Source organism: Paroedura picta, chromosome 8 (genome assembly GCF_049243985.1).
Source record: "Paroedura picta isolate Pp20150507F chromosome 8, Ppicta_v3.0, whole genome shotgun sequence".
In the NCBI taxonomy this organism is placed as follows: domain Eukaryota; kingdom Metazoa; phylum Chordata; class Lepidosauria; order Squamata; family Gekkonidae; genus Paroedura; species Paroedura picta.
The window spans coordinates 45,513,623-45,534,771 of record NC_135376.1 but is presented as its reverse complement, the minus strand read 5'-3'; the positions used below and the strand labels follow the sequence as shown (position 1 = coordinate 45,534,771).

Below are 21,149 nucleotides of genomic sequence, written 5' to 3'. Positions count from 1 at the left end.
AATGAGAGCAGCTTTCAGTGTCGGGAAGGGAAAACAATATTTGCCTTTTAAAGTACTGGGTGAAGATTGAGTTGTGAATGGCTATGCAGAGGCCCAAGGCAATCTCCCACATGCTACATCTTAATTGGTGGACATTAGTGGTTGAAATGAGCCAGAAAGAGAACACCTGAAATATAGGCCAGTAAATAACCTGAGAGAGGCCTGTGTGGGATAGGAAAAGTGTTGCAGAATGGGGAAGGGAAAGGCCAGGGGAAAGCTTAGAGGAAGATGCTGAGGTCCTGTGGCCTTGGGATGACCTGTCATTGCACAACAGCAAAGAGCACAGTTTGGCTTTTGTCTGATAGCATTCCACCCCCCTCCAATTACTCCTCTGTCCTTTGACATAATGGGAGAGTTGGCAGCTGTGCATGGGAGATGGTGACTCCTACCTCCCCTGCCAGTTAGTCAGCAAACAAGCAGCAGTGGCCGTTCACATCTTCCTGAGTGAACAGAGATGGTCGATAGGAGCAAAAGTATCCAACCAAGGCAAGGAAAACTGAAAGAGTCTGGTGACCAGGAGACACAGCTGCTATTAGCAGGGGGAGCCTGAGCCATGGCGGCCGCTGGAGTGCACTAAAGGTGAGCCAGCGGCAGAGTGGCAGGGCAGTCCTGAGGCAGCAGCCGGGGAGGAGGACAAGAAGGATCTGCATTCCGGTGCTGACTGATCTACGGACCAGTACCGGTCTCTGAACCGGGGATTGGGGACAGCTGGGCTAGAAGGATCAAAGAACTCACTGAGTGAAGTAGGGGAGTAGAAGGTGGGTGCAACAAACTCCTTTTTTTTTGGACCCAAGTATGATGGACGAAGACAGGGAACTAAGGCACACAACTTTGTCTTTTTTAATTATATGGAAGTGCTCTTATCTTCTTTCTCTTGTTCTTGCTGGTCACCCTGGTAACTAGTTCTTAAATTGTCTCGCCCTAGTCCCTTATAATAGAAAAGGATTTCTAGCTGATACAAATAAAGTGCCCCCTTTTTGCCTTAGATATAGGATTTTCCCCCCTCAGAGGTTAGATTACTGACTCTTTAGAGCAGACTTCCTTAACTTTTTTACCATTGGGAATTCCCTGAAATATTCTTCAGGCTTCAAGAAACCCCAGAAGTTGCACAATCGTGCAGAATATGGTTGGGAAGCATAGTTGTGTACACGCCCACCTGGAGCCCCTCCCCTTCCCACCCCCTCCAGGCCCATCATTGGCCATCTTGGAAAGGCAGGGCAGGTTGACATGACCATATATGGTCATAGCACCCAATGTATGTTTGACAAATCAATAAAATACATATATAATTTTAATTAATTAGCATCCATTCAGGAAACCGGTTTCATTCTCTAAAGCAGGATGAGAAACCCTGCTTTAGAGAATAACAGTAAGAAACAGAACTTTATTAAATACACTAGCCTTTAAGCCCGCTGTAGTAAAAATACATTGAGGGCTAGTGGTTGGGCAGGTGGGGGACAGGAAGCAGGCTGCTGGAGGGGGGGTGAGTCGATGGTGGGCGTGCACAGGCCGCGGGCGGGCAGAGGCTTACCTGGGAGTCAGTGGCAGGCTCAGCGAAGCGGTGGTGGTGGCTGCAGGTAGGGCAGGGTGCAGACGGAGGGAGGAGAGTGGAGGTGGCAGGGCATCCTCCCATGCGGGTATTGTCTCAGCGGTGGGGAGGTCCGCAGGCGGCGGCGGTAGCTCGTCCTGGGGCATGTTGAAGGGGCAGGGGGTGGCCGCAGGTCCTCCGTGCCATGGCTTGTGTTGGGTGGTACATTCGGTGGCGGGGTCTGAGGCACACGTGAGCAGTACTCCATGTGCATTGGTGCTGGCCCACCCTCCATGGCACGGGCTACGCAAGCGGCAGGAGCTCCTGGTGAGTGGGCGGTGGGGGCAGGTGGCAGAGGGCGGCAGGGGTGGCAGCAAGGCGGTGGCTCCTGAGGTGAGGCACAGTCGCAGGGGCAAACGGCAGGCAGGGGTGGGTGGGGTAAGTTGCTGCAGGGTGCATCCAAGCTGCAGCGAGGCCTTGCCTGCGCAGGCGGCGCCTCTGAGGACGGACCCGCTGCCCAGCAGCAGAGGAGCAGGCAGCAGTCAGGAGCAGCCAGCAGCAGAAGAGCAGGCAAAGTGGTGGAAGAGGTGTTCTCGCTGTGCAGGAGTCGTGTGCAGGCGAGGCTGGGCGAGCGGCTCCCACACGGCTGGCAGAGGCGGCCGTTCTAGGGGCCAGCCCAATCTGGATTGGCCCGCTGGAGCGGCAGAAACGATGTCTGGACCGGGGGTTCCTGAAAGCAGGTTCCTGACCCGGACGGCGCCGCCCAGATGGCCCTTTCTGAAATATTAAGAGAAACTGTGGTAAGGATGGGTGGATGTTCTTAAATAAACTAAGTTTCAATAGATTATAGTGAAGCAGACTTTGTCACAGACACAGTTGTACTTTTTTTTCCTATAGGGAAAGCTTCTCAGTCTTGAAGCAATCCCCTCAGGTGAATAAAGTTTCCCTCAAGGCTAGAGAATGGTCCTCTCACTGACACATCTCTCTTTCTTGACCCCCCACCCTGAATTCAGCTGCTCAGCTCTTTTAGAACCTGAGCTTAGGAATGCTTCTTTCCCCAGAAGACTCTTCTCCTACTAGGCCCCATAGTTTGAAATTCTTCCCCTCCCCAACTCCTTATCTTAGTCAGACATTATGTGATTGGAAAATAGTATCAGTTGTGGTTAGCAGCAGTCTGAAGTCATTTATCTGTTTTTTAAAAAACATTTTTTTTATTTCAGAAATTCCTTTGTCGTGACCCTTAAAGAAGCTAGGAGGATTATTTTCAACAATCCGGCACTCTGATTTTATGAAGGCCTGGGTTGCCTAATGGGCAGCAGCCTTGGCTATCCAAGAAGAATGAGAAGGTGCGTGCCCTTTTATCTGGTGGTTCTCCTCGTGGTCTCATCAGTGGGACACCCCTCCAGACGTTCCGCAATGGACTTGGATGCTACACCGCGAATGACAATTGTCTATAACGGTAAAGAAACTCTTCAGGTTTTCCTGTATTAAAATATTCTTCTTAGTTGGACACATTGCAATGTGCATGAGGCTGTGCTCATAGATGGTGATGTACCTTAAAGAGGCATCACAGAATGCAAATCCCATGTTCTGTGCCTTCATTATCTCTCTCCATGCATTTTTAGACCTTATTTATATGACTGCCGCTTTCCACATATATTAAGGTTGACACAAGAATGTTATAACAGGTTGCTTTGGCCTCACTGTTTTTGCTGTGAATTGCAAAGCCCACACTCTTCCACCTACATTACTGGTCTTGCTTATATGCGAGGAAGAAGAGCCCTTGGTAATCCAGGGCAATTTGCCTTGATATTACTTTTAAATTACTTTAAATTTAGATTAATTTATGGATTCAGTAAATAAGTGTTAGTGTAAAGTGAGTTGAACAGGTTAATTCTGTAAACAGTCCCTCAAATGTGGCCATATCAGACATTCTCTCCCCCATGGCATAAGTACCAGTATGCAGAAAAGAGACATATATTTTAGGAGGGATTGGCCCTGGTCTACAAAGGAATGTGTGGCAATCCTTGATTATTTCCCTCTTAAATGGCAATTTAAGGCTGATAAAGCCAGTTTTTACCTGCGAGAGTCGCCTGTGATGGGAGGTGGAGTGGGTCTTCATTGGACTGCTGTCAACACACAGCATGAGTTTGTTTATCCTTCTGAATGATGCCAGCTGGAAGAATTGATAATTATTTGGAGATACTTGCTCTTACTTAAGGCTTAATATGAGAGTGATGAGAGCTTTGCTGTGACAGAATGACGATGACAGAAAGCAAAAGCTGTGTTTGCTTTATAGATTGGCAGAAGGTGCTTTAACCCTATGCAGGAAAGAAGGGGAAGGGCAGGCAAGAGGAAAAGGCTCAACTATAGAAGTTCCTTTCAAGGTGGTTGATGTGCAACTGTTAGGGCATAAAAGGAGTTTTAGGATGTATCCAGATGTCACATTTTCTCTGTGGTAGTAAAACATCTTATTTGTGGAGTCATCAGTCCTCTGTGTCAAAACTAAGGATGCTAATGTGCCCTATGATTTCCCATTGATACTTCTGAATGAGCTGTCCTAGTCTTGTGTAATGTGTCTCTTCCTGATGACTATTTGGAACACTGGAAATAGGAAAAAATGGCAATCAGTGGATGGATGCACATGCAGCCCACTGCACATGCTACTGGTGGTTAGCATGCAAGAGAATAAAACTTGATAAAACCTGTGATTTTTCTGTAGATTGCAGCACTAAGGTGCTGCTGAAATGCATAATGTTGGTCCTGGAGAACAGGTATTATTTATCTTTTGGTGAGTAATTTTAACCATAGAGGAAATGTCATATTGCAGAGGCCTCAGTCATGGTCTTCTTTCCTTGTCTTTCTACTGGGGAGAGGGAGATAGGGAGAACCTGCTTTAAGAGCCATGGGCTCTTGCTGTGTGGGAGCTGCTGAAGTTTATTACATGCCAGATTGGAGCTGTCAGCACTGCCGTCTTTTGCCTCAACATGTGTGTCTGATTACATCAGCATCTCGAAGCAATCTTCTGTGTTCCAGTTTCCTGGGGACCCTGAGGCATTAGGAACACATGATCACAAGCCACTTTTCATGTATGCAATGGGTGTGTGTGTGTGTGTTAAGAATTTCCTGTGCTTTTTCTCTGCTTGTGCTTAGATCTTCTGCCTTAGTTGCCCCTGGGTAACTTCTGAATTCTTAAACTGTGTTGGCCAATGACAACTTGCTAAATAATGCCACAATTCTGTACAGTCTGTTCTTCCTCCCCAGTAGAAGAAAAATCATGTGAGTGCATTCATGTGTTCAGATTTTTTTTTTTAATCTCATTTATTCTGATTGCTACATTTGCAGTTTTAAAAGCCTGATGAAGTAGTCAGGAAGCTTCAGGTGCTAAATTTAGGCTCTGGGTTATTGATGGCTTGTTTTGGGCTTTTTTTTCATGCTTAACTCATCCTCTTTTTGGTCAGTCCTCTCTTCTAGAACTTCCATATGCATACTGTGTACATATTCCTAGAATGGTGATTTTAGTGTTTTTATTGTATTTATTGTAAAGGCTGGTTGCCTTTCATTTGTAAGCTGCCCCGAGCCGACTTGTCGGGAGGGGTGGGGTATAAGTTTAAAAATAAATTTTTAAATAAAAAATAAATAAATTTATTTATTTAAAAATAAATAAATAAATTTTAATAAATGGTGCTCTCTTGTCATCGCCAGAGAATGATCAAGATGTTGAAGGAGGAAGAGACAATCCAATGGAGGCTGTGGGTGAAATGTGTCTTAGTTTTTCCAGTTCAGTCTCAGAAGTGTCTAACTGCAGTCCTAAGTAGAGAGAACACCTTTCTAAATCCATTGACATCAATGGGCATAGATAGCGGTGATTCTGTTTAAAATGACATTTTATAACAGGCAGTGTGTTCATGTAGGCTTTGCAGCTTTTGGCAAAGATTAGGTAGGATAACAGAGGACATGAAGGGAGTGGACTTGAGGTATGGTCAATTGAGAGGGATAATGGAAAGATCATGGAATCATAGAATAATAGAGTTGGAAGGGACCTCGTGGGTCATCTAGTTCAACCCCCTGTGGGGCCAGTATGTGTTGTCACGTGAGGTCACATGCCTCCACCACTGCTCCTGCTTCTTATACTGCCAGCTCCTAATGTCTGCTCAGGTACTACTAGAAGCTACTTCCCCTTGCCCTCTTTCCTCCAGCTCTCTTTGAAAACAGTGTGGCAAACCATATGTGCCCCGTAGCTCCTCCTGAATCCCTTGTGAGACAAGTTGCCCAATGGGCAAGCAAAGTGATGGCCACTTTTGTGTGAGGAGAAAGTTTGAGAGATAGAGAAGGTGGAGACTGCTGCAATGGGTATTGTGATGGTGGAGTCAGGAAAGTGAGAAGAGAGGCTAGTGATGTCTGGATGTCCCCAAACCCTTGATGTTTCAAATGGTCACATGACAGAGCCAGCCCAGAACAGGCCCATTGGTATGCCTGCCTTCTGAGGCTTCAGATTATTTCCTGCATCCTGGTAGATAAAAGTGGCATATAAGAACCAACTCTTCTTCTCTGTGCATCATTTAGCTTCTCTCAAGGTAGCTGAAATGTTTGGAGCTTCCAAAGCATCCCCCCCTTAGCTCCCCCCCCCCCCGCAAGGCATTTTCCTGGATGCTTGCTGCACTGGGGCAGATAGCTCTACAATGCTGCTTCAGACTGAGAATACAGCTCTGGGAGAGGTACATGAATCAGACCCCTTGTGATGCTTCTATATAAAGAAATAGCTTGATAATTCTAAAGAACTTTCAGTGTTTCTTCTTGGAAAGTTAAAAACAATGAATGAAACTGCTATTTAGATTTAAAATTTCAAGCTTGCAGTGAAAAATATACCAGTACAAATTAACAGAATTCAGTTAGCTACTCTCTGGGGAAACCAAATATATAAATATAGGACATTGGCTAAATGGCTGCGGAGCGAAAGTTAAAAGAAACCTGAGTATGGAGAAAGACTGTGCAAGTGCAATGAACCATCCAAAGTCCTGCTAGCAAATTCCACATTTTGGAATGGCTTTCAGTTAAAGCTAAATGTCCCTCTAAAGAGCTGATCTGGATGATTAAGTGCCCCTTTCCCTTGAAACCAGCATCTCATTAATCTTCGTTGACTGCAGAAAGGATTTGAAATGTTCACTCCCCTTTTCCTCTCTCTAAGGTGCTCTCAGGCTTCCTTTGGCCCTTTCAGAGGAAGTGACACTCTAGGAAACAAAGTCATCTTTTTAAGGATGCATTTATATTTTCCCATTGCTGGTGAATTGATTGATTTAACCTTTGGTTTATAGCTGTGTATCAGTTTTAATGCTTGGAATGGTCAGCAGCAAAAGGAAACTTGGTCGCCAAAGGATGCGCTGGCTCGGCACAATCAAAGCCGATACAGGGATGACCATGAACGATCTGAAAGAGGTGGTCATTGACAGAGACGAATGGAGAAAACTTTCCTATAGAATTGTAGAGGGTCGGACACGACTGAACAGATAACATCATCATCATCCGTTTTAACATTAAGTTAATTATGAAGACAGTAATTTACACAAAGATGAAATAGAAAGAGTGGCAAAAAATAAAACACCTTAGCTACAGAACGCATCTCGGAAGAGAAAAGACTTAATCTGCATTCGGAAAGATAATGAAGAGAGGACCAGATGAATATCTCAAGAGAGAACGCTGCAAAGAACTAGAACTGCATCTGAAAACTTTTTATGTGGGGAAAAACACATTAGGTCTGCTAACAGTTGAAAAAAACAACAAGATTAAGTTTTGATTTCGTATGGCAGCAAGGGGACAACTCAGTGATGCCAGAAGCTATCAAAAAGGTTCCCAAACCAGTTGTGATAAGAAGCAACTAAGAGTTGCAGAGAGGCTCAGAAGATACTGTTAGAGTTGAAGGGTGGGATTGGTCTGCTCAGTGGTAGGAAGGAGACAAGAATTGCAATCTGTCTCAAAACAAGCCGCAAGGGCTGGTATGACTGAATAGAAACAATGCTGTCAGGCTTAAGAGGTCCATGTCTATCCTAGGGGTTGAAATGGGTCACCATTTTAAGGCTGATTATATAGACCAGTGGTTTGAGGTATTGGAATTTAATTTATTTGAAGAATTTCTATGCTTATCTGCTTGATAACAGGTTCCCAAGATGGTTCTCGGTGAAAAAAAATATTCAAAGATACAAATAAAATGTAAGGTTTGTTTTAAAAGGCAGTGGTATCCAACAAAAGCCTTGGTAGAAGGATGATGTGAAATGTCTTTTCCCAAGGCCTCAGATGTTCTCGTTAATGCTGTTCTTTAAGGTTGTACAATGACTGTGGGGAAAATAACTCCCCCCGCCCATTTATGCAGTTCTCATCCAGAAGATATATTATGAAGTTCTCTGTACTTGTATTCATACTTATGTATGAGACAGACAACTAACAATGTAGATATTGGATTTTGGTGTGGAAGCCTCCGCTCCGTTTAAGCTTTCAGTAATATTTTTCTATCCTTGCCATTTCCATGGAAACGCAAGTTAACTTGCCTGGGAGTGCAGGTCTGCATCCAGTGTTTTGCAGACTGCACTTGAGAATCAGTGGGACAGTCAGAGAGTGTATCTTAAACTGCTCTTTCTCTCTCCCAAGAACTTGCAGTCCTTCCTGAACACCCAGCTCTTAAAATCCTTTGGGTCTTTTGACTTTAGCACATTGGTCTAGTCCAGGGGTAGTCAAACTGCGGCCCTCCAGATGTCCATGGACTACAATTCCCAGGAGCCCCTGCCAGCGTTCGCTGGCAGGGTCTCCTGGGAATTATAGTCCATGGACATCTGGAAGGCCGCAGTTTGACTACCCCTGGTCTAGTCAAGATCAGAGTAAGCAAGTAGTATCACACCCATACCATTCACATTCTATTCTGTGTTGATGGGCAGCCCAAACTGCTGCTTTCAGTTCTTTTTCTTTTCTTGTCCTTTTGTTGAAGAACAGCCCAGGGGCATCTCGGGTATAATCACTGTATTGATTAACCTGCTCTTCTTGTTGTCCCCCTTCCAATCATAGCACCATCTGTTGTCATATTCAGTTCCTTGTAGAGGAGAAACAGTGTCTGAATCATAACAGATTTCCCTTCCTAGCCTGCCACCTTATTTTATCTGTGTGATCTTGCATGCAGAATCCCAGATTAGCCAGATGACACTCCAATGTGGACGGCTTTAAAGAACACGCTTCCTAACTCTGGGCTGGGAAATACCTGTAGGTTTTTGGGGGTGGAGTCTGTGGGGGCCTGGGGAGAGGCTGGGATATTGCATACTGAAGAGAATATTACAAAATATATCAAGTTGTTACAGCATCCATACATGGAAATGTAGAGGTTTCTCCCCTGTGATTTAGCGACTCAGTGATATTTTAATGAAACTGGTTCTGTGTCCAGCACGTGTTGAAATTTGAGTGGACTGAAGTGTCTGCAGAAGGCAGTGGCCATCATCTGATTGGAATACCAGAGGATACTTTGGCAGTACTTGAGTATGGAACCAATATCATATCTGAAGAACCATCAAACTATTGAAGTAGAAACCAATTGGCTGATAAGTCTTTTACAATTTCTGCTTTATTTCTTTAAACCTTACCTAGTTAATTGCAGATTGTAGGAATTTAGACAAAGAAAATCTTATTGATTCAGAAAAACAGAGTGTGGATTGAGAATGCCATGGAGGAGTGCATAAGAAACAACTGCCCGAACAGCCTTTATGTATTTTATGTCTTTTAATAGCTTCAGTGGGGTATTAAGTGATGCCTAGCACAAAAAAACGATGAATTTTGCTCATTCTCCAAATTAGGAGATGCACATGAATTATTTCTAGTCGAGTTTGTTGTAATTAAGGTTGCATTTTAAACATAAAAATTAAATCTGAAAATAATTACATTATACCCAGAGACCAGTATATCTCAAAGACTCAGGCCGGAAACATCATTTTTATTCTCAATATACTCTGATATCCCTAGAAGACTCAGGAGCAAGCTATTCAATGTGTAAAAATCATTGGCAACAAACTTTTGGCAAACTTTCTGCTCAACTCTCCCCAGGATCCCTGATGAATTTTTCCAAATATGCATCTAGAACCATAATTGGAGCAAACCAGCTGGGCCCTACAATTTTAAGTGGAAAACTGATAACAGTGAAAGAGTTAAGCTCTTCTAAATGAATGAACTGCAAATCTGTGCTAAATCAGTGTGGATGGAATGCCATCTTTCCACGGCCTGTTTCTGTGGTGGCAGCTCACCCATCCCTCTAGTTGGCCTGGGGATTCCCATTTCTTGGCCAGTGCAAGCATTGGAGGGTTCCTCTGAAATTAAAGAAATGCCAAAGGCAGTTTGCTGGGGCAGGGGTTTGGGGACCTGCAGGCTATCTGTTCTCCCTAACTCAGAAGGCAATCTGTCTCTGACCCTTTATGCACGGGCCAGAATGCCCGCGCAGGCGGTGGCAGGGCATTGGGGAAATCCCCGATTATGTACCCCCCCACCGCCAGCGCGGACATGGCCCGGCCCAGGGCCATGGAAAGCCCACGTTATCGGAATGCGGGAACTTCCACAGTCCTGGGATACCGTGAGTGCCGGCAGGGGCTGGGGCAGGCCAGCTCCGTGCATTATTGCCAGTGCCGGGCTTTTTGGCCCGCCTGGCCCCGACCTACGGTGTCTCTGTAGGGACACCGCACGCCCCCTGCAAGCTCTGCGAAGTCGCAGAGCCAGCAGGGGCATCCCCCTGCTCCCACCATAGTATGTGGTGGGGGCCCGGCCCCTCCCCACTCTCCCCTGGCCGCTGCCACTGAGGGCAGCATCCCGGCTTCCCAGCCCCGGCACAGTGTGTGTGTGCACGCTATGCTGGGGCATCGGTGTATGCCGGGAAGCCCCGCCCCCATGTGTACATGGGGAACGGTGGGGCATCTTGTCCCACCACAACAACACGGCAGCTGCTCCGCGTAGCAACCGTCATGCATAACAGGTCTCTGGGTAGCATTTCTTGACTGTTGAGGTTCTGTTTGAGGAATATAAAGTGGGGACCAAGAGGCTTACCTCTTTTTTCTTTGCCCTGGCTTCCTTCCTCCTGGGTTGATCATGCTAGCATTGTTTATCAGATGAAAGTCTGGCATGCATGAGTAAGTTTGTGTGTGCTGAGCCTCTTTTGCTATTTTTTGGAAGCTGTAACTTAAATCCCCACCCCCCCAGGCCTTGGGAAAGTTGGAAAAGCCAAAATTCCCATTAAAGTCAGTGGCTCCATTGACTTCCCGGCGCCTGGGAAGGAAAGGTAAGTGGCCATTTAAATTTCAAACGGTTGCTGCTGAAGCGCTCCAAAGTGGTCTGAATTGCTTCGAAGCAGGCTATTCCGGCTTTATTTTTTGATGGGTGGTATGGTTCAGACCAGAGCCTCTTGTGGTGCAGAGTGGTAAGGCAGCAGTCATGCAATCTGAAAGCTCTGCCCATGAGGCTGGGAGTTCGATCCCAGCAGCCGGCTCAAGGTTGACTCAGCCTTCCATCCTTCCGAGGTCGGTAAAATGAGTACCCAGCTTGCTGGGGGGTAAACGGTAATGACTGGGGAAGGCACTGGCAAACCACCCTGTATTGAGTCTGCCATGAAAACGCTGGAGGGCGTCACCCTAAGGGTCAGACATGACCCGGTGCTTGCACAGGGGATACCTTTACCTATGGTTCAGACCACCTCAGAGCAATTTGTGTCCAAATCAGGGCTGCTTCAGAGCAATTTGGACCAAACTGCACAACCTTATGAGATGGTTATTAACATATAGATTAATGAAGAACTCAACAGCGAAGTGTACAGGACTAATAAAAAGATGGAGAGCAGGGTAGCTTCATATGTGTTTATGAGGAAAAAGTAAGAAATGCAAAATCTCTAGAAGACTGCCATATGGTTAGTTTAACTGATCTTAAACTGGTTGCTGTTGGTAAGGTAGCCTTATGTTTGTGAAGCCATCCTCTGTCCTTAGTTGCTACAGTGCTCTCTTCTCCCCTTTCCCCGTCTTCTGCATTTGCTTTCTTTTGTATAGTTAGTGCTATCTTGGCTTCTCAGCTTTGCCACCAATTCACTGATGCAACATGTGAATGTGGGAGCTCTTGCAGCTGGTGCAGGAGCTGTGTGGAGTCACCTGGCAGACCTCCCGCAGGCTTTCTTCTGCAGAATTTTCTGCAAAGCATCACTAATTGCCTTATGGCTGTTGGCCAAACCAAGACAACCACAGTTCCCACTTCCCAGGGGTGGCATGAGGATTAACAAGTCTAACATTTGCAAATGTTATCTAAATATTAAATACAACAGCAGAAGTTGATCTCTTTATGGAAAGACCTATGCTTTTAGAAACTAAGCCAAACTTTTCCTGAAAAAGGAGTTATATGCCTGATCAGTATCCCTGGGGGCAATTGAATTGGACTGAGAACAGAAAATTGGCTTGGATCAAAAAAGTTGCATGCATGATGTATATGTTGTGATGCAGCCAAGACTGAAGCAGCTCTGCTATTAGAGATATGTATTTATTGGATTATGAATTTATAAAGGAATCTGTTTATTTGAGCCTTGTTCAATAGAAGAGTCCTTCCTTGATTTTAATTTGGGATGAACGCTGCGGCCAAAGGTGTGAGTTATGTATTTCACATAGAAACTTTCTTTTGTATATCTGCATATCCCTGAACTTGTGTTTTGGAGCAATAGTACATTGAGAAGAGTTATGACACACTTACTGTTTAACCTGAAATTGCTACCATTCCTGTAGCTAGTTTCAATGGACGATGCAGACAACACTGCTAGCAGCCTGGTATATCCCAGTGTTTTCCCTGTTGCTTTTCCATTGAAGTAATTTTTAAAATTAAAATGCAATTGCAGAATCAGGTTGTTGAGTGTAAAAACTATTACTGAACTCTTTCAGGACTGCTGTCTCTTTAAATTCTCCTCCTTTGCATCTTTCTTCTAGTTTAATCATTCCTGTTATTTTACAGGTACAATATTCATGAAATAAATGTTAATAATGAGTTTTACTTTTAGAGGGGGTTTAAGAACTGCTTTTTGCTTAATGCTGCAGTTATGAGATACAAAAATAAGCAATGGCTTTGGCCGCTAAATGAGAAATAGCACTTTATTCCCTCTCTACCCTTCAAGAACTGTTAATTAATGATTGACTCAGGAATGCAGAGAAGAATTAGGAATAAAAAGAAAATTCCACGGCATACCAGAACATTTGCCAAATGAGACTTACTTTGAAGAAAAGGAATGATTGAGTACAGCAAAAGTATCTTACTAGGCAGTCTCTGTTGTGAACACTGAAGGCATTTCAAACTCACCAAATTTAAAAAAAAAAAAAGTCCAGTGTGGGATAATTGTTGAATTCATGTGAAAACTTTTTGGAGCCAAAAGTTAATAGTGAACTCTAGGGAATTGGGGCTGGGCTGATTAAAAGAGTGCCAGCATTGGCAGTGCACACTTTTAAATATATATTTTGTGTCATTGCTTCCTGTAGTTTGTTATAGTATCAAATCTTGTGGGTCAGATATACATACAACAGCCTTTCTGACTTTCAGGACTTTCTAGATCAGGTTGCCACTTCCCAGAGCCCCAGTACCTTTCTTTTCTTGCCTATTAACATCCCATTTTACTGACGTTACTCCTTCTTATCCCCTGTGCTGGCTACAGAACTTGTGTGGTTGGATTTATTTAGGAGAGAAAGAAGCTTGTCATTTCTCAATGTTGGGAAGGAATGGGGGGGGGGGGATTGTGCTGTTCCCTTCCGTGCCTGATGCGGTTTGACAACTCCGGCATGGGTCTTTGCCTGACAGATCATGCAGGAGGAAGCTGAATGGCTGTAGCTGGTTGCTGAATGATGGATGTTAGCTGTCTCCATCTGTGAATGACACACAATGCAGCCTCTCTGGGGAGCTAAATGAGAGATTAGAAATTAATATTGTTTGAACTGAACTCTTTAGAACTTTCAGTTCAGTTCATAATGCAGGAGACATGTATAACTGGATCTATAGCAGAAAGGTTTTGTGGTTGTTTGGTGGTGGTGCTGGCAGGCACACAGTCCTTTGATGGGGGTATTCCTTAGAATAGGGTATTCATGTTGGTGTGTGAGTTGAAAGGAAGGACTTGAGACCAGATATTGGAGGTTGGAAATACTGAACTCTTTCTTCAAATGCATATGCTTTCAGTGTAATGCAATCACAATAACTAATTACTGATCTGAAAATATGCACCTTACTCCCTGGTAATTTCAACACAGCATGTACAACTCTAAGTACAGCATTTGCCAAGCTATGTATTTGTTTATTAGAGGGAATTAAATAATTTGGGACCAAAGAAATACAGCAGTTCCTTGTCAGTATGGTGTAGTGCAGGGGTAGTCAAACTGCGGCCCTCCAGATGTCCATGGACTACAATTCCCAGGAACCCCTGCCAGCATTTGCTGGCAGGGGCTCCTGGGAATTGTAGTCCATGGACATCTGGAGGGCCCTTCTCTGCCATGGAAGCTCATTGGTAGGTGACTTTGTGCCTATCATTCTCCCTTAACCTAACTATGACAAGCCCATTCTTTAAACAGAGAGTATCTACACAGCCTCTTCTGATTCTGAAGAACCAGATTTGTTTTGAACTGTATACTTTCTCCTCAATTAATGTAGCAGGGGTAAAGACTTTGGGTTTGCTGCCATGAGATACATCTTGTGGTAAGAAAGAAGAACCCAAAGATTGCTGTGGTAGGTGTTTTATGTAAATAATAAAGAAGATTTATTCATGTACAACTTGTTTTTAAAAGAAAAGATCAGCAATACAGGTTCCCAGATTGTCAAAGGAAAAAACTGGTTGAGGCACATAAATGTAGGCTAGGTATGGCTTCAATGTGGTTTGAATTCACTTTAATGGTTGCCCTGACTAGCCTTTCACACACACAGGATTCCACCCACACCATCTGCCCTTTTCTAAGAGTCAGACTAAACAGTACAAGGTCTGCTCATCACCAGAGAAAAGCCTAATAACTGGGTACTCTGTCCTCTCCCGGAAATGGAGTTAAACCACTGTGCCACACTGCCAGGCAGAGCTACCCTTCAAACTGTCTGATCTTTTGCTGAGGCAGATCTGGAACCATGACTGCACAGTCTCTGAGGCAGAACTGAACTAACTGATGTTGTGCTTCCCTCTAATGTTCCATCCCTGCTCTGAAAGGTGATTGGGTGCTGGAGCAGCACACCCATAAGCTCGGGTCTGAAACAGCTGAGTGGCTGTTTATCCTGTCAGAGGCAGGATTACCTTCTGCCCATCACACTAACCTACCTAACAAGGTTGTTGTGATGATAAAAAGGAGGAAAGCAGAAGGATGTAAGCCTCCCTGAGCTTGTGGTAAGGAAGAGTAGGATAAAAAAATTGCCAAATAAATGCATAAATAAATAAAGATGGAGAGAATGAAATCCTGAGTGGCCATTCTTCACCTGTACCAGGCATTTAGCTGGGGGTGCAAAGCTAGAGTTATTTCAGTTATATGCAAAACTTTTTTGTTTAGTTGCTTTAATGGTCCCTTTGGGACAAGGTGTTATTTGTCATGTTTTATTTATCTGGTGGGTATCAGCTATTTAAGGTCAAGAGGAAAGCAGCAGTTAGGCAAGAGCAAACTTCTCAGACTCCAAGTGCAGTTGTAGTAGGAACCAGTGTTCTGAAAGTGGGTTAATGGAAGGAAGCCATTCTGGGGAACACCATCAGAGACTTGACACTTAGGTCAGCATTCGTTTTAGAGATCAGATACACGGTTTGCTTGTTTCACGCTTATGTCACCTGTGGCATCATTTACGGAATTTGAAGAAGCAAATATTACTCACATGTTTTCCTTGTTTTTAAGTAGTGGGCCTTTAATTCACTGTTTCCTGATCTGAGACTTTGGTTTGGGGCAACAAATTGCCTCAGTAAATCTCCAAAGTGTTCCCTTGCAGGTTAGATTTGTATTGAGGGGCTAAGTGATTTTGTACATTTATATAATCAGCATAAGAAACTTGGTGTGTGCTTGGGTGGTTCACACCACCAAGCCACTAAAACAGTCTAAGAAACAGTGGCTATAAAAATGCAACAGGTTTATTTACAGTGTGATATGATATGACAGGTAAGAAGTATATTGGCCTTGTCTGCATTGCTCGGAGCATAAAATCTAGAGCCAAGGAAGTTATAATACCACTCTATTCCACCTTGGTTAGATCTCACTTGGAATATTGTGTCCAGTTCTGGCTGCTGCAGTTTAAAAAGGATACTGACAAATGTATTCACAGAAGGACATCTAGGATGGTTGAGGGGCTGAAACCCATGCCTTATGAGTAGAGGTTGTTGGGTATGTGCAGCTTGGAGAAGAGGAATGCAAGGAGTGATATGATAACTGTATTTAATTACATAAAAAGTAGACATGTTGAAGAGGAGGCCAACGTATACTATAAGTGCTTCCAGTGACACCTTAGCGGGGAAACAGCCGTGAGGAGTGCCTGGCTGGCTGACAGACGGCCACCAAAGCTGCTGCCTGCCCCGCCCCACTGCCTGGATGCACCTGAGTGTGCCCATATCTCTGCCACCTCCCCCCCCCACACCCCACTGGAAGAATTAGCACATGATGCTGGGGACATAGGGCGGGTAATTTGACTTACCTCCCCTGTAACTTGACACCCTTGATGAGCATCTAGTTCGCCTATGTGGTGAGGCTAAAGTCACCAACTTTGGGTTGTAAAACTGTTGAAATACTTGGAAATTTGGCAAGAAGTGTGGAGAGGGGAGGGACCTCAAGCGGGCTGTGCTGCTATAGCAGCTTTCAAAGCAGCTTTCACTCTAGAAAACAACCATTTGTGTACAAAGCTGCCATCCCCAGGAGAACTCATCTCTGTAGAATTACAAGATCAGTTGTAATTCTGAGATATCTCCAGGCCCCACCTGGAGGTTGACAATCCAAGATAAGGCTGGAGTGGCATGAGAGCTATGATAGTTATAAGAGGAAAGCATCATCATTACTTAAATAGGTAAAGGTAAAGGTATCCCCTGTGCAAGCACCGAGTCATGTCTGACCCTTGGGGTGACGCCCTCAAGCGTTTTCATGGCAGACTCAATATGGGGTGGTTTGCCAGTGCCTTCCCCAGTCATTACCGTTTACCCCCCAGCAAGCTGGGTACTCATTTTACCGACTTCGGAAGAATGGAAGGCTGAGTCAACCTTGAGCCGGCTGCTGGGATCAAACTCCCAACCCCATGGGCAGACAGCTTCAGACAGCATTTATGCTGCCTTACCACTCTGCACCACAAGAGGCTCTTCATTACTTAAATAAAGACCATCTATAGATAAAAACCTGGAATATAACACCTTTTATTTTATTATTATTATTTTATTCATTTAGTTTATATATCACCCCTCACTGTGATGTCTCAAGAGTGGTGGACCAATCAAATTACACATAACAGTGTGTAAGCTTTTCAGTTGTCCAGAAATCCTGATCAAGTGTGCTTACTCACTAACTTGAATATAAAAGCCTTTAAATCGACTCTGCATCCAGTTTGGTCACCAACCTTTGGGGAAGAGGGCTGGAATTGTCCTGAAATCACAGCTGATCTCAAGAATTCAGCAATCGGTTGCCCTGTGAATAGCAGCTTTCAAAGTTCCTCCACAGTTGCTATCCCCAAATCTCCATGAATTACCCAAACTAGAATTGGGAACTTTGCATTTAATATGTAGCACAAACGTGATCAGGATTTAATATTATGTCTTGAGATATTTTCGCCCAATCCCTTTTGATACACTTTACATTTTTGTAATATCCACCCTGAGGAAGAGTTCTGGAGAAATCAAAAGCGCATGCACTTTCATGTTGCTATTTGGTTTCTCCTTATGAAGATGGATGGGTTTTGTAGGTTTGTCTATAGATGAAAGAAGCTTTTCATTGTCATCCTGGCCCAAAAGAAAATCCAAAACAAGAACACCCCTTTCACCTTCTGACCTGAATATAAGGGATGCTGGATCCTCGTTCTCATTTACATCTAACAGAGTGAGGTTTGACTCACAAAAGTTTATACCTTGGAAACTTTTGTAACTCTTTAAGGCAGGGGTAGTCAATCTGTGGTCCTCCAGATGTTCATGGACTACAATTCCCATGGGAATTGTAGTCCATGAACATCTGGAGGGCCACAGGTTGACTACCCCTACTTTAAGGTACTCCTGATCTCTAATTTTGTTCAACTACTACAGCAGGGGTAGTCAAACTGCGGCCCTCCAGATGTCCATGGACTACAATTTCCATGAGCCCCCTCTCAGTGAATGCTGGCAGGGGCTCCTGGGAATTGTAGTCCATGCACATCTGGAGGGCCGCAGTTTGACAACCCCTGTACTACAGACTAACCTGCCTGAAACAATGCTAAGAAAGAGAGCGTGATCTTCTGTCTGGTCTTCCTAGCTAAATGGTAACTGGGTTGTTTCTCCTTATCTAAGCCCAATGGACCAGTTTTTTCTCTTGTATGTCCTGAGAAACCGTTCTAAAAATATATATATCAACATGTGTTGATTCATTCAGAATACGGGTTCAAATATGTACAAATCGATTGGGAAAATCAACTACTTTTGGCTTGAAAAAATATGAATTTATGGTTACATGTGTTCTAATTCTATCTAATTATCAGAGGCAAGAATAAAAAAATAGGGGCTGTTCCCAGTACATCAATCCTATTCTGTCCCTATTTGCGCCTCCTATGGATACCTTGTTAATGTTTTATTAGCAAGCATTTCTAGCACTGCCATTCTCCAAGATTTGCTTGCTTGCTCTCTACTCTTTTCCACTGATCTTTAAAATTAAATCTCTGAACAGGAAATAATTTTTTCTTGTCTCTAGTATGCTTTTGCGTAGAGGCAGGAACATGAACATTAAGGCATCATGCAGGGCACAGCTGGCCATTTTACAACACTGCAGCTACTGAGTGGTTAGTTTCTTGTATCTGTTAACAAAAACAGCCATAGTGGCTTTTAAATCAATGAGAAATATGCTCTTGCAAAGTAAATGACTACAGTAAACTACAGGTCAAGTAGAGCTTTCGGCTGTATGTGAGCAGGAAGGATGGCTCTTGTAGCGATCCTTGGAATGAAACTGGGATGTTCCAAGCATGTCCTTATTTTCACGTCATAAATGTCAAGAGTTCCCATGTTCTGTTCGCTTGGCTAAGCAGGGAAATTACCATACCTTGGCCCTGCAGGCAGCCATGGTCAACAGGCCTCTACTGTCTGAGAAAGTGTCTCTTTCCTCCCTTCAACAGCACTTCTCCTTTCCCTCTAATGATACAATACTGTTTCTAGGTCCACAGGAAGCATGTATGCATAGGGAGTTTCTGGCTGACATTTAGATTCCCATGTGTACAGGTGCCAATTTCAGTCATGAGACTGGTCAGGGGAGAGGTGGCTGGTCAGGGGAGAGGAGGCTAAAGCCTCCCCCCCCCCAATTACCTGAGAAGAGCCTTTGGGAGCAGCTGCTTTCTCCACTCCTATTGGGGATTTTGCTCTAGCCACTTAACATGGCTGTCCCTTCGCAGTCTGAGTTCCAACCAGGAGCTCCTAGTGTATGTCTCCTGGACAAGACCATTGGGAACAGAGACAAGCTGATTCTTGCTTTACTGGGAGAGAGGAAGGAAGGAGAGCAGAGAGCTTTTGATCAAGAGTAGTGGCAGTCAGAGGCTGGGCATTGCAAGAAGCTGTGTGAACCAAAAGTACCATTCCACAGAAGCAAAGCTTCTACTGCAGGGGGTCATTCACCATTCGAAGTCATGAAATAATATGTATTTTACTGGGGAAGTGCTCATAGATCCAGTGCAGCCCACATGAGGTTGTTTGTCTTCATAAAAATTGTACTGCTGAAATTTGGGGAGGACTGTGTACGTATAAGGAATAATAGGCCCATTAAGTGCCCAGAGGAGAGTTCTAAGGGAATGTGTCTATGAAAGGTCCAAGATCCTGCTGTAGAGCCGATGAGAAAGGAAAGGCAGCTAGTCTTCTGATTCAGGGACTTCACTGGCTTTACTTGGATTGTGTTTCCCTGCAATGCCATATTATAAGGCACTGAGTTGCTTTAAATCTCCCAGGCATGATTACTGGGCAATAGTTCTGTGAGGAAGGGTGTCTGAGGAGACTCAGTAAATAACAAAACATTTTGCAGGAGGAATGATGGATGGATACAGAGCCCTTGCCAGGGATAAACTGAAAAACAGCTGTCATTACACGGAACATTTGGCCATTGCTTATAGTTAAAACGTAGTGCTTGGGAAAACTGCTGTGCTAAACTGGAGGACTGAAGCCTTCAGCATGGAAAGCTGCACTGCAGGAAGTCTTCGTTAGCTTGTCTCATTGGGGTTCCTTTCCTTTCTTTGTGAATGTTTGGAAAGCATTAAATCTCTGTGAAGGCTGGCTTCTGGTACTTTGAGGGTAAGCCAACTAGAAGTAGAATTTTAGCTTTTAACAAGTCATCTGGTTTTTGAATGCTGGTTTACCTTTGGCAGAAGGCTGGAGTCTTTGGCAGAAGGCTGGAGTCCCCACTCCGTAAACACTTTAGGATTTTTGGGAGAGAATGGTGGGTGCCTCCACAGAACGGCTGCATGGAAAACAGAATTCACCACAAAATGGCTGCCATGGGAGACTGTTGCAAAAGGAGGGCAGCTATTTCAGAATGGGTGTTCCCTGCAAATCCAAAGGGATTAGCTCGGTGGTCCCCAACCTTTTTATCACCGGGGACTGAGGCCTGGAGGGGGGGGGTAGTCTTTTGCCGAGGGATGTCACCGCCGCCGCCTGAGCCCCTGCTCCACTTGTTTTCTCACCGGCGCCCCTGACTTCCCGCTGCCAGCAGCAGATGCGCAGTGCCATGCCGAGGGGGAGCCCCAGCCATGGCGGCCGCCGGAGAGCACCAAAGGTGAGCTGGCAGCAGAGAGGCAGGGCAGCCCCCGAGGCAGCAGCCGGGGAGGAGGACGAGCCACGGCCCGGTACTGATTGATCTACGGACCAGTACCGGTCCCCGGACCGGGGGTTGGAGACCACTGGATTAGCTCATTGCTTTGTGAAAGAAGCAAATGGGCATCAGGAAACACATCACTAAGTAACCCAACATCCATGTTTAGGATCATTGCCATAAAATGCCAACAGTGTTCTCTATATAAGGCAAACAAGTCAAATTCTATGCCAAAGGATAAGTGGACAGAAATCTGACATCAAGAATCACAAAATTGAGAAACTTATAGGAGAACATTTCACTCTCCCAGGACACTCAATGGGGGATCTCAGAGTAGCTGTTTATATCAAAGGGATTTCAGAAATAGATTAGAATGAGAGATTTCTGAATAACTATTTGTTACAACATTCAGAGTAATGGAACTCCCCAGGTTTAACAGAGATATTGGGTTTTTATCTCACTACAATGCTAAGTTATTCAGGTCTCACATCTGTGTGCTGATTTGCTGCTACTCATAGGTTTTACCAACTGCTTTAATTCAATCTTAGCTATACTTATCACTCAGTTACTTATGCCTCTTGACTCTAATTAGCCCTTCCTGGCAA

The 21,149-nt window shown here is 44.5% G+C and overlaps 1 protein-coding gene across 4 annotated transcripts in view; it reads left to right on the top strand.

The window, feature by feature from the left end:
* The window catches only part of SEMA4G (semaphorin 4G), a 104,675-nt gene that overhangs the window by 39,051 nt on the left and 44,475 nt on the right, over nt 1–21,149 (top strand). For 3 of the 4 annotated variants that reach the window (XM_077349557.1, XM_077349558.1, XM_077349559.1), the window contains one exon: nt 2,788–3,026. In XM_077349557.1, the coding sequence (XP_077205672.1) occupies nt 2,876–3,026 (151 nt within the window). In that variant the 5' untranslated portion in view covers nt 2,788–2,875. The remainder of the gene's footprint in view (nt 1–2,787; nt 3,027–21,149) is intronic. The other variant, XM_077349560.1, reaches the window with a different exon arrangement.